The 16,827-nt window shown below is 48.9% G+C and overlaps 1 protein-coding gene across 1 annotated transcript in view; it reads left to right on the plus strand.

Annotated features, from left to right (window-relative positions):
- Positions 1-16,827, plus strand: part of JPH2 (junctophilin 2) — a 72,768-nt gene that overhangs the window by 20,685 nt on the left and 35,256 nt on the right. The window contains exon 2 of the mRNA XM_069496157.1: positions 4,458-5,247. Within this exon, the coding sequence (XP_069352258.1) occupies positions 4,458-5,247 (790 nt within the window). The remainder of the gene's footprint in view (positions 1-4,457; positions 5,248-16,827) is intronic.

The following is a 16,827-nucleotide window of genomic DNA, read 5'->3' on the forward strand; positions in this document are numbered from 1 at the left end:
GGAGATATAAAATCTTAGGTAGGGGTGGTAATTTTAAATAGTGTGGTCAGGGATGGCTTTACTGAGCAGGTGACATCTGAGTAAAGGCTTGAAGATGGCAAGGAGGTGAGCCACATAGATATCTGGAGGAAGAGCATTCCAGGCAGAGGGAACAGCACGTGCAAAGGTCCTGAGGCAGGCCCATGGCTAGAGTGTGGGAGGAACAGCAAAGAGGCCTTTGTGGCTAGAGTGGAGTGAGGGAAAGGGGAGAATGGAAGAGAAGGGAACAGAGGGGTAATGGGGATGAGGTCAGGTAGGGCCTTGTGGGCCATTAAGGACTTCAGCTTTTCCTCTGAGTGAGAAGGGGCAATGCAGTGTCATAATCTGACTTACTATATTTGAACAGAATCCCTCAGATTGCTGTGTTAGAAATAGGTAGAAGGGGCAAGGGCAGAAGCAGGAGACCAGTGTGGCAGTGACTATGAAAATCCAGGTGAGAGAGAACAGTGGCTCAGACCACCTAGTCGAAGTGGAGGTGGTGAGAAGCGGCTGGATTCAAGATTCATTCAGAAAGTAGAACTGACGGATTTCCTGATGGGTGTTTTTTTTCTTAAATTTTATTTACAATTTATTTACTTAAATTTTTAAACAATCAACTTTATTGACGTATAATTTCCATGCAATAAAATGCATTCGAAGTATACATTGGTGACAAATGTATACACCTGTGTAAACTACCAGCACAGTCAAGCTACAGCACATTTCCACCAACTCAGAAAGTCCCCTGTGCTCCCTCTGCATTTGATCCCCCCTGGCAACCACAGATCCACTTCGTGCCACCATAGGTTAGTTTCCCCCAGACTTTCATGTAATTGGAATCATACAGTTGTTGCTCCTTTGTCTCTGGCTTCATTCACTTAGCATGTTCTGGATATCCATCCACGTGTTGCACGAAACAGTACTTCATCACATGGCTGCGCTACCATTTGTTTATCTACGTGCCATATGACGGACTTTTGGGTTGTTTCCATTTTGTGTTGTCTCATTTTTTATCCTCAAGAAAATCCTGCAAAGTGGGTATTACTTTTTCATTTTCCAGATAAGGAAACTGAGAATCAGAAGGAGGAACTTGTCCAGGGTTCCATGGCTTAGATGATATTTGAAACCAGGTTGACTCCATGTCCATTCTGCCCCCATCCAATGTGGTCACATGTGAATGAGCTTGGAAAGTGGAACCCATTCGTTCCTCATCTATCTGTCTCCCCAGTTTTCATCTGTTGGACGACATTCTCATTTCTCTGGTCACTGCACCTGCCACAAGAGCCCCATTTCTCCACTTGCTCAGCTTGAGTTGGATCTTAGTTCAAGTCCCAGTTGTGTTCCCAGTCACATAACTTCTCTGGACGCCAATCCACCTATGCAGTGGAGGTCATTTTTGCATCTTCCTCTTGGAGAGCCCGCCCGATGCTCTCCTCTCCATTTCTCTTTGGCCCTTTTATAGCTGATATTTCAAGATCCTTCATTTTTCCAGGCTGGTCACTGAAGGGAAGGAGGGCCCAGATGTCTCTCACCTCTGGCTGCTCCTCCTGCTGTACAGAGGGCGTGGGAGCACCAGGGACCTTCTCTGACAGATTAAATCAGAACTTCTGGTGGTGAGGCCTAGGGACCCATTGTTTTATTGGAAAGCTTCCCTGGTGCTTCTAATGTGCACCAGGATTAAGAACCATGGGTTCAGAGCATGAGCTTTGGTATCAGATGGACTTAGGTTTGGATCCTGCTTCTTTGGTCAAGTTGCTTTACCTCTCAGACCACCAGCTTCCCCTCCTGGAAATAAGCATCACCATGGGACCTCCCTCACAGGACTGCTGAGAGGTTTAAGTGAGCCTTTGACATTGGACCTGATCCTTAATGGGGGCTCCTAATGCAGAAGGGGCTATGGTGGGGGTAGGGGTGGGGCCCCGAGCTGGAGCAGCCCGTGCTGGGAGGGACCAGGCAGTGCAGGGGCATCTAGACGTGCTGTCCTTTGCCTCCAGAGGCTCAGTGCCCCAATTTCTAGAAGCCCAGCATCTCAGAGTTAGGTCAAGGCCTAGAGAGCTTTTCACCCAACACATCGTTGATAGACAAGGCAACTGAGGCCTTAAGAAAGGGGGTTTCCCAAGGTCACCCAATGAGATGGATCCGTGGACAGGCCCAGATAGTCATCCTGCAGACATCAGTGGAGCACGTCTATGTGCCAGGCACGCCTCCAGGTTCCCAGGATCCATCAGAGAACAAAATAGAAAAGATCCCTGTCTTCATGGAGCTTCCATTCTAGCAAGGGGAGAAAAGCAATAAATGTAATAAACAGGTCATATGTGTGTTAGAGGGTGAGAAATTCTGGGGGAAAAAAAGGATAAGTAAGAAAGGGAGCAGAGCGCTGGCTGGGGTGAGGTGCCGACATATTGCAATTTTCTATAGCATGGTCAGGGTAGGTCTCACGGAGCAAAGACTTGAAGGATATTTGAGGAAAAGAGTCCCAGGCAGAGGGAACAGCCAGTGCAAAAGACAGAATGAGGGCATGCCTGTTGGGGTGAGCTTAGGAGTCCCTCCCCTGGTTGGCTGTTTCAGTTACCCAGCCATCCTGCTCTTGGGCATTTGATGGGAAGAAGGCCATTTGGCTTTTGTTAACCAGGGGAAAGTATCAGCATGTGTTTAAAACAAAGGCTCCTAATTTCTACCTTCAGTTCAGTGAACGTTATGTATCAGGTGCTGTTCTATGTGCTGGAGGTATGGGGATGGAGGCAGTGGTGCTGCCATGGGAGAGAGAGACCAAGATGGTGGCACAGGTGTGTGTGTGGGTGGGTGAGGGGAGATGTGACCTGGAGGTGGCTGTGTATCCCCATTTATGGGGACATCAATCTCCAAGCTGACATCTGCAGAGGGGAGAGGAAGGGGTTGGGGAAGTTAGCAGGACACAGATGGCAATTAAAAAACACTGGATGGTGCATTCACCCAGGGAGAATGGGAGAAGGTTTTGGATGGAGCCCTGGGAAGAACCACAGGTTGGGATGGGGGTTATTCTGGCAGCTCTGTATCAGTTTGTTCATATAACTTAGGTGCCCTCACATGTTAGCACAATTTTATAAAATCACAGTATCACAACAATTTTTTTTTTTTTTTTTTTTCAAGACAGAGTCTTACTCTGTCATCCTGGGTAGAGTGCAATGGTGTCATCACTCTCAGCAACCTCAAACTCCTGGGCTCAGGCAATTCTCCTGCCTCAGCCTCCTGAGCAGCTGGGACTACAAGTGTGCTGTGACACCCAGCTAATCTCTTATGTTTAGTAGAGACGGAGTCTCGCTCTTGCTTAGGCTGGTCTTGAACTCCTGAGCTCAAGCAATCCTCCCACCTCGGCCTCCCAGGGTGCTAGGATTACAGGTGTGAGCCACCGCACCCTGCCTCAACATCTTTTTGTTCAGAGTTTTTCAGTGGTATTAACTCATTTAAACCTAAAAAATACCCTTATGAGGTAAGAGGCAGTTATTATCTCTGACAGATGAGGAAGCTGAGGCACAGAGAGGTTAAGTCAGTTGCCCAAGGTCACACAGCTGGGAAGGGCAGAGGCAGGATTTGGACCCAGGAGCCTGGCTCTGGAATCTGAGCTCCCAACCACTAGTCTGTGCTGGCTTTCAACTCATAAAGCTTGTGTGGCCTACTAACAAACTCTAGCATTCCAGAAGCTCATGACTTGGGTACCGGCAGGGCCTTGGTCGCTGACACCTGCTTGTACACACCACTATCCTTTGTATGTTTGGTTTCACGTGCTCTCAGCTTCACTAACGCCCACAACCTCATACACTCAGCCTCGAGTGCCTCCTATTTGTTCTCTGACACTCAGATGGCCTTGCACACTCAGAACCTCATACACATCCCTAATGTCACCTCCATGGGACCTCAGGCACTCACCCCACCATGTACACACCAACCTGAACATTCATGATCAAAAGACACTGACATGCATGCCCACGAAAGTGTCTTGTAAACACCATCTGGTACAGATACGCACACTCACAGCCCTGTGTTCTCCCACTTTCACACCACCGTGCAAACTCGCTGGCTTATGCATTCATGACCTTGAATGTTCACCTCCCCCGGGATGCTGGGATTACTGTGCATGCACATGTAACCTCACACACCCACAGGGCCTTGCCTGTTCGCACAGCTTTGCACTTCTACACTCTGTCTCACACAGCTTCACCTTATCTTGCACACTTGTGACCTTGCCATGTTCCCACCGGAGGAAATATTCACAACGCGGTGCAGACTCCTCCTGGCTTGCCCACTCGTGCTAACCTCACATGGGCACAGTAACCTGGCACTCTCTGCCCCCGCAGCTGTTCGTGCTCTCTGTCAGCCCCGCCCCGCCTTGCACACCAAGTCACGGTGCACACGCGGGGCCCCGTCGTGCCGCCCCACTGACGCACCCTCTCCTCCCGCAGGGACGTACCAGGGCCAGTTCACCAACGGCATGCGCCACGGCTACGGCGTGCGCCAGAGCGTGCCCTACGGGATGGCCGTGGTGGTGCGCTCGCCGCTGCGCACGTCGCTGTCGTCCCTGCGCAGCGAGCACAGCAACGGCACGGTGGCCCCGGACTCGCCCGCCTCGCCGGCCTCCGACGGCCCGACGCTGCCGTCGCCGGCCATCCCGCGCGGCGGCTTCGCGCTCAGCCTGCTGGCCAACGCCGACGCGGCCGCGCGGGCGCCCAGGGGCGGCGGCCTGTTCCAGCGGGGCGCGCTGCTGGGCAAGCTGCGGCGCACCGAGTCGCGCACGTCGCTGGGCAGCCAGCGCAGCCGCGTCAGCTTCCTCAAGAGCGACCTCAGCTCGGGCGCCAGCGACGCCGCCTCCACCGCCAGCCTGGGCGAGGGCGCCGAGGGCGCCGACGAGGCCGCGCCCTTCGAGGCTGACATCGACGCCACCACCACCGAGACCTACATGGGCGAGTGGAAGAATGACAAGCGCTCGGGCTTCGGCGTGAGCGAGCGCTCCAGCGGCCTCCGCTACGAGGGCGAGTGGCTGGACAACCTGCGCCACGGCTACGGCTGCACCACGCTGCCCGACGGCCACCGCGAGGAGGGCAAGTACCGCCACAACGTGCTGGTCAAGGGCACCAAGCGCCGCGTGCTGCCGCTCAAGAGCAACAAGGTCCGCCAGAAGGTGGAGCGCAGTGTGGAGGGCGCCCAGCGCGCGGCCGCCATCGCGCGCCAGAAGGCGGAGATCGCCGCCTCCAGGTAGGACCCTGGGTGGGGGCGGATGGGATGGGCTCCAGTCGGGGAAGGGGTCCTGGGGCAGGGGTCCTGGGGCAGGGCAACCTAGGAGGCCCTGTCTCCAAGGCAGTTTCTGCTTCTTTTGCCGTCAGGGGTTCCCCATGATCTTTAGGGGGTTAATTGGATGCTCTCCAGGAGCTGGTGTCACCTGTTCACCCAACCATTCATCCTCTCGTCCATCCACTGAGCCTCACCCAATCCCTCCATTGGCTTAAGCCTTCTCTTCACCCAACCTTTCTAATATCCACCCGAACAACCATCTCTCCAATCATCCACGCCACCCACCCTCCCGCTCCACTTTCTATTTACCCACTCAGCCATCCAGTCAGCTATCCATCCACCCAGCCACACAGTCAGCCACCCAGACATCCATCCGAATCCACCCAATCCCTTCATTCACCTAACTTCTCCAACACCCACCGATCAACTCTCTTCATCCACCCAACCATCTCCAGTCAGGCAGCCCCTCTAATGTCCACCTGAACAACCACTCATCCACACAACCACTTACTCACTCCCATCCACCCATCCAATGTCCATCCTTTTATCCACCTTAACCATCAACTCAACTCTTCAGACATCCATCCGAACATGCAGACACCCATTCTACCACTCATCCATCCCCTTATCCACCAATCACCTGCTCTCATTCAACTGTTTCCATCCACCCAGCCACCCATCTTGACATGCAATCACACATCCATTCACACAACTACCTCCACTTATCCAACCACCCCCGTCACCCAACCACAGTTCCACCCAACAGTCCATCCACACTTGCATTCACTCACCCACCCACCCAACCCTGCATCAATCCACCCTCCCATCCACTGAGCACCCGCTCTGTCATCTACGTTCAGACCCCTCTAAGTCATCTCATTGTACTTCAGATAAGCTTCTAGTGTTGGCTGCAAACATTTGCAGCACCTACTAGGCACATGGCAATTTTAAGTGCTTTACAAATATTTGACTCATTCACTCCCCTTAACAACCTTATAAGACTCCATTTTGCAGATGAGCTAAATGAAGCTCAGAGAGATAATGTGACTTGTCCAAAGTCACATTTAGTGAGTGGCCTTTCCTAATCTGGTTCCCACACTCCTATCCAGCCTCATTTTTTTTTCTTTTTTACCATTTGTGCCTTGGGCCTGGATTGTTTTCCTCTGTGCTGGTAACTCTGGCCTTTTATCATTCTTCTTCAGTTCCTCCTGCCACAGGGCTTTTGCTCATGCTACTTCCTCTGCCTGGATTGCTCTCCTTCCTCTTCCTGCCCACTTAATTTCTACGTCTCCTTCAAAGCTCAGGTCAGGCCTGACTCCCTCGGAGAGCTGACGAGGTCCAACCCCCCAGGACAGGAAGGCTCTCACTCAACTGCGGGACCTATGCTGAGAGCATATCACAGTTGCAGCTTCACGTTGCTTATGTGATTTGTTTTTAACCTACCACTTGTGAAGGTCTCCCTGTGTGCCAGTCACTGTTCTGAGGTCTTTACTTTTATAAGTCACGTAATCTCTACAAGGTCCTGGTGAGGCAGGCACTGCTGTTATTCTCATTTTGCACATTTGGTGTGAGGTGCAGAGACAGCAGTGGGTGCGACAGGAGGGTCGTGCAAGGCACTCACCTGTCCTGGGGCTATAGCAGTCCTATTGGAAAAGGGGCCTGTGTTCTTCAGAGTTAAGCAGACCTAGGGCCAAATCCTGGCCCTACCATCTTTGAGCTCAGTGACCTGTCTGAGCTTCAGTTTTGCCATCGGTGGCAACACTATTTCTTAGTTGTATGTCCTTGCAAATCAGTTTTCATCTCTAATCTCAGTTGTCTCATCTGTAAAGATAGGGTTGATCTTAAGAAAGGTAGTGCAGGTGCCGTGGTGCCTAGCCCTGTCTCGAGGTGAGTTCCCCAGGAAGCAGACTTGGAGATGCAGATTAGCGGGCAGGGAGTTTCTAGGGAGTGCTCTCAGGATCAGCACTGCGGGGATGGGAAGGAAGCAGGAATGGGCAGTGGGGAGAGGCCGGGCTGCGATGCAGTCTCCGCAGAGGTCTCAGCCGACCGCAGGCAGCACCCTGCGGTAGTGATGACCTTCAGTGTTGTCCCAAATTGGGGTAAGGGAGCTGAATCTTTGTACCCTCTGCATTGGATGCAGGCTACCTTCCAGAAAGGGACTTGTCCTGGGGCTGGACAGCTGTCTTCAGCCAAGGGCAGTCTCTGGGGAGGGCTGACAGCTGGCAGCTCTCTGAGCAGCTGGGAGTGGAGACGTAAGTCCTGCAGTTCTGAAGAGGAACCTGGGTGGCCCATCATGGATCCTACACAGTTCGGGACACCAAGCACGAGCTTAGTAAATATTACTTGTCGTTGTCATCATTCAACGAATTGGTTTGACAGATGTGGAAACTGAGGCCCAGAGAAGGAATGTCATGTGCCCAGGACCGCCTGGCAAGCAAGTGGGGGACCCAGGGCAGCAGCCCCTAGCTTTCTGATTCCAGAACTTCAACCAGCACATCTTGCTGTCTCTAAACTTTGTAAGCTTCCATGAATGTGTGAGCAGTTAATATCATTAAGGGGGAAAGAAGGTATGGTTGATTTTCTTAAGACTTCCTGGTTAGAAGCTACTGTGGTGTGAATGTTTGTCACCTCCAAAACTCATGTCAAAAGCAGATTGCCATGGTAACAGTCTGGTAACAGTATTGAGAGAGGGGATTAGGCTATGAGGGCTGTACCCTCACCGGTAGGATTAAAGCCCTGATAAAAGAGCAGGTTTGGGCTGAGCACAGTGGTTCACACCTGTACTCCCAGTGCTTTGGGAGGCCAAGGTGGGCAGATCACTTGAGCCCAGGAGTTCAAGACCAGCCTGGACAACATAATGAGACCCTGTCTCCACAAAAAAAAAAAAAAAAAAAAAAAATCAACTGGGCAAGGTGGTATGTACCTATAGTCTTAGCTATTTGGGAGGATCCCTTGAGCCCAGGAGTTCAAGGTTCCAGCCTGGCAGCAGAGTGAGAGCCTATCTCTTTAAAAAAAAAAAAAAAAAGTGAATTTGGCCCCTTTCACCTCTTGGCCCTCCTGCCATGTGAGGATCCAGCCTTCCTCCCTTCGGAGAATGCAGCATGCAAGGTGTCATCTTGGAGAAAGAGAGTGGCCTCGCCAGACACCGCGCATGCTGGCGCCTTGACCTTAGACTTCCCAGCCTCCAGAGCTGTTGGCCAGCACATTTCTGTTGGGCGTCTATGAGCCAGCCTCAGGTGCTGTGACAGCCGCACCAATGGTCCAAGACAGAGGCAGAGCCAGGCTTATGACCCAGTGATCATATAATTTATCGTCTAAACCTGGACACTTTTGTGAGTAAAAGGGAGCACTTTTTAAAAATAAAACTTTTATGTGGGGATAATTTTAGATTTATAAAGTTGCAAAGATAGTACAAAAAGTTCCCATGTACTCTCTACCCCTTATGTCAACATCTTACATTACCGTAATGCATTTGTCAAAACAAACATTGGTACGTTACTGTTCGCTAACCTCCAGACTGTGCTGGAATTTCACTAGTTTTTCCACTAAGGTCCTTCTGCTATTCCAGGATTCCATGTCAGATCCCACATGGCATTAAGTTGTCAGGTCTCCTTGGTCTCCTCTGATCTGTGATAGTTTCTCATTCTTTCCTTGTTTTTTATGACGTTGACAGTTTTGAAGAGTACTCGTCAGAGATTTTGTAGACTGTCCCTCAATTTGGGTTTGTCTGATATGTTTCTTTTCTCTCTTTTTTTTTTCCTTTGTCAAAATAGGGTCTCACTCTGCTACCCAGGCTGGAGTGTAGTGGCATGCTCATAGCTCACTGCAGCCTCAAACTCCTGGGCTCAAGCAATCCTCCCACCTCAGCCTCCCAGGTAGCTGGGACTACAGGCATACACCACCACGCCCCGCTAATTTAAAAAAAGAAAAAAGTTTGTGTAGAGACAGCGTCTTGCTGTGTTGCCCAGGCTAGTCTCAAACTCCTGGGCTCAAGCAGTCTCCCACCTCAGCCTCCCAAAGTGCTAGGATTACAGGTGTGAGCCACCCTGCCTGGCCCTGATATGTTTCTTATAATTAGACTGAGGTTATAGATTTGGGGAAGAATACCACAGAGGCAAAATGCCCTTCTTATCACGTCACATCAGGGGGGCCCATGACATCAGCATGACTTAGCGCCGGTGATGTTAACCTTGATCACTTAGGTAAGGTCGTGTCTGCCAGTTTCTCTGATGTTAAGTTACTATTTCCTTTTTTCTATACTCTGACTTTGGAATCAGACATTAAGTTCAGCCCACACTGAAGAGGGAGAAGGGTCTGGAATTAAGCTGCACCCTTTGGAGAAAGGAATTTTTTTTTTTTTTTTAACAGATAGGGTCTCAGGCCGGGCGCGGTGGCTCACGCCTGTAATCCTAGCACTCTGGGAGGCCGAGGCGGGTGGATTGCTCAAGGTCAGGAGTTCGAGACCAGCCTGAGCGAGACCCCGTCTCTACTAAAAATGGAAAGACATTATATGGACAACTAAAAATCTATATAGAAAAAATTAGCCGGGCATAGTGGCGCATGCCTGTAGTCCCAGCTACTCGGGAGGCTGAGGCAGTAGGATCGCTTAAGCCGAGGAGTCTGAGGTTGCTGTGAGCTAAGCTGACGCCACGGCACTCACTCTAGCCTGGGCAACAAAGTGAGACTCTGTCTCAACAAAAAAAAAAAAAACAAAAAAAACAGATAGAGTCTCATTCTGTCACCCAGGCTGGAGTGCAGTGGCATGATCATAGCTCACTGCAACCTCGAATGCTTGGGTGAGGGTAATCCTCCTGCCTCAGCCTCCCGAGTAGCTGGGACTATAGATGCATGCCACCATGCCCAGCTAATTTCTTTTTTTAAATATTTTGTAGAGACATGGTCTTGCTGTGTTGCCAGGCTGGTCTTGAACTCCTGGCCTCAAGTGACCCTCCTACTTTGGCTTCCCAAAGTGCTGGGATTATAGGCCTGAGCCAGGAAATATCTACATATATTATTTGAAATTCTTCTGTGTGGAAGATTTGCCCCTTCCTCCAAAGGAAACATTTTTAATAATTGTACCAAATGTATATGGTTACAACAGGTGTAAGCCTGGAGTGTCCTGGGCCACCCTGGGACAGGGCAGAGAAAAGTAGGTAAGAGCTTAGGCTCTTGATTCAAAAGACCATGAATTGGAACTCTGGCTCTTCTAAATAGCTGTGTGACCTTGTCCAAGTTGCTTCACCACTCGGAACATGGGATCCTCTTTCCTCATAGGGTTGTTAGAAGGAGTAGATGAGCTAATGCCTGTAAAATGCTTGGCCCCGGGACAGCCAGCAGTAAAAATAATCCTTGCTGTCATCTAACAGTGTTAGATTTTAAAGGTGAGGAAATGGAAGTTTGGGGAGAAAGAAGGATTCCCCCTTCCTTTCCCCACGCTCCTTGTCGTTTCTGCCAATAAATACCTGCCGTACTTGAACGTGGCGGTGTTGAGCTCCCACCGTGAAGGCTGCCAGGCCCACAGCCAGGAACTATGGACTGAGAAGTTGGCATCCAGCCTCTTGCACTCGATGCTGCTGTGTGGGTGCTCGGGGAGATCTGGATTCCTCGTGTGTATGAGGAAGGAGTCCTGTGTGCCCAGGGGGCTGGTGCCATGGGGACAGGGTGCTGCCTGGCTCGGTTTCAAGCTCAGGCTGAGATCCCAATTAAGGGAATTTGGGGGTCAGGAGGAAAAGCGGGATGTGGCCTTGTTCCTCAGGGTGTCTTCCCTGTCCCGGGGCTTTGTGAGTAACCTGGCTGCAGCGGGACGGGCAGCAACCCTTCAGCCACCAGCCACCTCGCACCCGGGCAGGGCTGGCGTTTGTCTCCACGGTGGGACTTGCATGGAACTTGTCAGCCCAGAGACTACAAACAGGACATCTTTCCCAGGAGAAGGGAGAAAGCTGAGACATCTCTTCTTTCTGAAATGGGCTATGGGGGACTGAAAGAGATTCTTGCCTGTGCTGTCTAATATGGTAGCCACGGCGGCAGGTGCTGCTGGGCTCTAGACATGTGCTGGTCTGGACGGAGACGGGCAGCAGGTGTGAAACTCACACTGGATTTTGGAGACTTAGTATGAAAAGAATGTGAAGGTACCTGTGAATAATTTTTAAAATATTGATTACGTATCGAAATGATTATATATTTAGATATATTGGGTTAGAGAAAAAAATGTTCTTGAAATTAATTTCACCTGTTTCTTCTTACATTTTTTAATGTGGTTACCAGAACATTTAAAATGACATATGCAACTCATATTATATTTTTATTGGACAGCATGGCTGTAGACCCATTCAGCGGTCAACTTACTTAAACATAGTTAGGTACATTTATCGAAAAGGAAGACTTTCTAATCACTGTTATAAATGGGAAACCAATATCACAGGGAGTTCTGAAAATAGAACAATGTTATTGAAGTCGGGGGTCAAACTATTGATGGCCAAAGACACTGAGCCTGAAGTCTGTTTTCCTTTTGCTACGCAGGGTAGTCCAGTTCTTTCACTGATCATACGGGAAAACTGAGGTGCAGAAAGACATAAAGATACACCCACAGCCACTAAGTGATCGAGGGGGTATTAGATTCATGTCTTCTGGTTTTGTGGCTAAGAACTCTTGTTGTAACGCCTTTTAAGGTAATGGATCCTGGATCGCGGAGGGAAGCTGGGATGTTAGGGGAGGCGCCTAAACTTTGCAACTTTGGTTGTCATGCCAACGCCTGATAAATGGCCCTCTTCTGGAAGGAGCACAGTCAGTAGCTACGAGTGAGGCTTTGACGGTGCCTCTTGCTATATCTCGTCTTCTTCTCAGACCTCAGTTCCCTCATGTCTGAGAGGAGATCTACCTCAAAAGTGTTTTCACAAGGGTTAAAGCAGAGTCCGTACATGAAGCACTCAGCACAGGGCTGGCAAGCAGGAAGTGCTCAATAAATGTTAGCCACCATTGCCATTGTCCAGTGTTCTAGTATTGTTGCTGTGCCACCAGGGCAGAGTTTAGGGCTGGCCTGGGGGAGTGCCGGGTGAGGGGTGAGGTTCAGAACATCTCAGATTTTATACCAGGATGGCTTCGCTGAACTGGTCTGTCTTCTGTCCCCCGATCCCACCTCCATCTCCATCTCTTCCCCACCTGGCCCTGGAAACTCCCAAGTTGAGAGCAAGTTGGAGTTGGTTTTGCGAGGAGCTCTCTTGCAGGCAGCTGAATGTCTCCAGGTGAGCTAAGAGAATGTGCATTTTTACAGTGGCTAAGAGCGTGGGCCGTGGCATTGGATGGACCCAAATTTGAATATGGATTCAGCCTCTTATAAGCTGTGTGACCTCAGGCAAATGATCTTACCTCTCTGGGGCTCGCTTTCCTTTTCGATCAAGTGGGAATTATATTAATTCCTCCCTCAAAGTGTTGCTGAAGAGAGTAAAATAAACAGTTCCTGTTGAAGGCATGCAAGGAGGTGCAAGCTGTTCTTGTGAATCATGTAGCATTCTGCACTGACCCAAGAGTCTCCCCTGAGAAGGAAAATCACTCATGGAAGACCCTGCCCTGTCTTGCAGTTCCTGCAACTGTGCTTCCCCAGCTTTCATCTTCTGCATGACTTTCAGTTTTCGCTACATCCATGTACCACTTCTACTTACCTTCTTTTTTTTTTTTTTTTTTGAGACAGAGTCTCGCTTTGTTGCCTGGGCTAGAGTGAGTGCCGTGGTGTCAGCCTAGCTCACAGCAACCTCAAACTCCTGGGCTTAAGCGATCCTACTGCCTCAGCCTCCCGAGTAGCTGGGACTACAGGCATGCGCCACCATGCCCGGCTAATTTTTTTTTCTATATATATTTTAGTTGTCCATATAATTTCTTTCTATTTTTAGTAGAGATGGGGTCTCACTCTTGCTCAGGCTGGTCTCGAACTCCTGACCTCGAGCGATCCACCCGCCTCGGCCTCCCAGAGTGCTAGGATTACAGGCGTGAGCCACCGCGCCCGGCCCTACTTACCTTCTTGTCTTCATCTTTAAATCAACTTACTTAAACATACTTAGGTACATTTATTGAAAAGGAAGACTTTCTAATCACTGTTATAAATGGGAAACCAATATCACAGGGAGTTCTGAAAACAGAACAATGTTATTGAAATCTGGGGTCAAACTATTGATGGCCAAAGACACTGAACCTGAAGTCTGTTTTCTTTTTTTTTTTTTTTTTTTTTTGAGACAGAGTCTCACTTTGTTGCCCAGGCTAGAGTGAGTGCCGTGGCGTCAGCTCACAGCAACCTCAAACTCCTGAGCTCAAGGGATCCTTCTGTCTCAGCCTCCCGAGTAGCTGGGACTACAGGCATGCACCACCATGCCCGGCTAATTTTTTCTATATATATTTTTAGCTGTCCATATAATTTCTTTCTATTTTTAGTAGAGATGGGGTCTCGCTCTTGCTCAGGCTGGTCTCGAACTCCTGAGCTCAAACGATCCGCCCACCTCGGCCTCCCAGAGTGCTAGGATTACAGGCGTGAGCCACCGCGCCCGGCCCTGAAGTCTGTTTTCTTTTTGCTAAAAAGAGACATTCGGCCGGGCGTGGTGGTTCACGCCTATAATCCCAGCACTTTGGGAGGCCAAGGCAGGAGGATTGCTTGAGGCCAGCAGTTCAAGATCAGCCTAGGCAACATAGCCAGAACCCATCTGGACAAAAGATAAAATACAAATTTAACTGGGTGTGGTGGCATGAACCTGTAGTCCCAGCTACCAGGGAGGCTGAGGCAGGAGGATTGCATGAGCCCAGGAGTTTGAGGTTGCAGTGAGCTATGGTGATGCCACTGCACTCTAGCACATTAACTGCTGTGTGAGTTGTATTTAACTCACACTAGTTTTGAGCCTGGGGCCTCATGAAGCATATGTAACTCACAGGTCTCTACCTTGGGAGCCATGTGAACTATTTTTCAAGTTGCATATAACTCACACAGAGAAAACAATAAAAAATAACACATTTTTCATTAAATTAGAAAGGATCGTTTTGTTTTTGAAGTTTTTATTCTATTTTTGTAATAAAACACCATGGCCCCAAGGAAAAAAAATTTTTTTTTCTAATGTGGCAGTCAATGTGCTGGCCCAGGGAACAGAGTGAGACTGTCTCAAAAGAGAAAAAAAAGAAAAGAGACATTGGCAAGAGATGGACTAGTATGAAAGGGCTGCAGGCACCTACCCGGGGCTTTTTCCTTGACAAAAGAGAAGGATGAATTTGGTGTCATTTCAAGCCGTGACTTCTCACTGCCAACACTCATTTCCACACCGCCACGGGATACGTATGGGTCACCCAGAGGGAAGAGGACCTGGCCCTGAACTAGTCCAAGGGAGGGTCTTGGTAATTGCCCATGTCTGAGCCTGTTTATTTAATTTTAATGTAACAAGCATTCGTATAGTCCTCATTTCTGGGAGCCAGGCATGATTCTAAGTACCATACGTATATTGACTTATTTTATCCTAAAAGTAACCCTATAAGGAAAGTACTATTATTCTTATTTTACAGATGGAAAAACTGAGGCACAGATAGGGTAAGTGTCTCAAATAGGACATAGCTGAGTAGGAAGCCAGGTGACCTAGTTCTAGAATGCTCTTAACTGTGCATGATCTGACCTTTGGTCAGTTTTCTTTTACAAATTTTGATTAGCATTTACTCTGCTCTGGCTCGTGCTGGGGTACCGGGCAGCCAGGGGTGAATGAGTGTGGTCAGCATCCTCCAGGGCCCCCAGCCTTGTGGTGAAGCCAGACGGGATTGGACACAGTCAGTGGTGGAGCAGAGGGAGGAACGACCTGCAAGCGCTGGGCCCCAGAGCAGAGAGCACCTACCTATCCCTGGGGAGGTCTGGGAATGCTCCCTGCAGGGGCCAGGCTGGGAGTTTGCCAGGTGAAGTGGGAGACCGAGGTCGTTCCAGGTAGAGGAATGAGAATGTGCAAAGGCATGGAGGTAGGAATTTGCATGGTGTATTTTGGGAGCCATGAGTCATTGAGAATGCTGGGGTGAGTGGGGGAAGATTAGAGATAGGCAGGGGAGGCAGCCTGGGGCCAGGTTAGGACGGGCTCTGAATGCCAGGTGAACCATGTTACAAACTAAAATATTACGGGGCCCAGGCAGGTAGCAGGCCTGTCTGTGTCCTAGTGGCTAGAGGGTGGTGGGACTTTGGGGACCTGGTCTCCTCAAGCCCCCTTGGGAGGGGCGGCCACTTCTCTCCTGCCCCTACCGGCTGCCCTGTAGGAACGTGGATTCAGTGCTAGCCCAGCTCTTGATGTTTCAGGAGAAACTGGAGATTTGCATTTTGGCATAAGACCTTTTGTTTTTTGACTTTTTATTGAAAACATCAAGTATATATAAAAATAGAGAGACTGATATAATGAACACCCATTTACTCATTAACTGGATTTAACAATTGATAGCAATTTTGCCATATTTGCTTCTTTTACATCTATTTTTTTTTTCTGAAAAAGCCTAAAGTAAATTTTAGATATCATGAGAGAATTCACCTCAAAGTACTTTAAAGTGCACCTGTGGAAGATAAGGGCATTTCCTACATAAGCCTAAAGCCACCCTCATACCTACCAGATCAACGACAATTCATTATGAATTATTTCTTCCTCCAAATTTATTCAATATGTTTCTTATCTCATTGGTTCCAATAAGGAGTTCTCTTCTTGTGGTTTTAATTTGCAGTTCCCTGAGGACTAATGATGTTGAGCATCTTTTGTTATGCTTGTGGGTTATTCATATATCTTCTTTGGAGAAGTATCTATTCAAATCCTTTGCTCATTTTTAAATTGGGTTACAACTGGCCCTCCATATCTGTGGGTTCCACATCCCCAGATTCAACCACTGATCAAAAATATTTGAGTAAAAAATAATGCAAATTAAAAAATACAGTATAACAACTATTTACATAGCATTTACATTGTATTAGGTATTTTAAGTCATCTAGAGATGATATAAAATATACGGGAGGATGTATGCAAGTTATATGCAAATATACCATTTTATATAGGGACTCGAGCATCCACAGAATTTGGTGTCTGAGGAGGTACAGATACCAAGGGACAACTGTATTTGTCTTTTTTTTTTTTTTTTTTTTTTTTTTTTTTTTTTTTTTTTTTTTTTTTGAGACAGAGTCTCACTCTGTGGCCCAGGCTAGAGTGAGTGCCATGGCGTCAGCCTAGCTCACAGCAACCTCAATCTCCTGAGCTCAAAGGATCCTCCTGTCTCAGCCTCCCGAGTAGCTGGGACTACAGGCATGCGCCACCATGCCCGGCTAATTTTTTCTATATATATTTTTAGCTGTCTATATAATTTCTTTCTATTTTTAGTAGAGATGGGGTCTCGCTCTTGCTCAGGCTGGTCTCGAACTCCTGAGCTCAAACGATCCGCCCACCTCGGCCTCCCAGAGTGCTAGGATTACAGGCGTGAGCCACCGCGCCCGGCCTGTCTTTTTTTTTTAATCAAGTTGTAACATATTACAACTGGATACAAGTCCTGTATCAGAGATATGGTTTGCAA

This window comes from Eulemur rufifrons, chromosome 20, assembly GCF_041146395.1.
Source record: "Eulemur rufifrons isolate Redbay chromosome 20, OSU_ERuf_1, whole genome shotgun sequence".
In the NCBI taxonomy this organism is placed as follows: domain Eukaryota; kingdom Metazoa; phylum Chordata; class Mammalia; order Primates; family Lemuridae; genus Eulemur; species Eulemur rufifrons.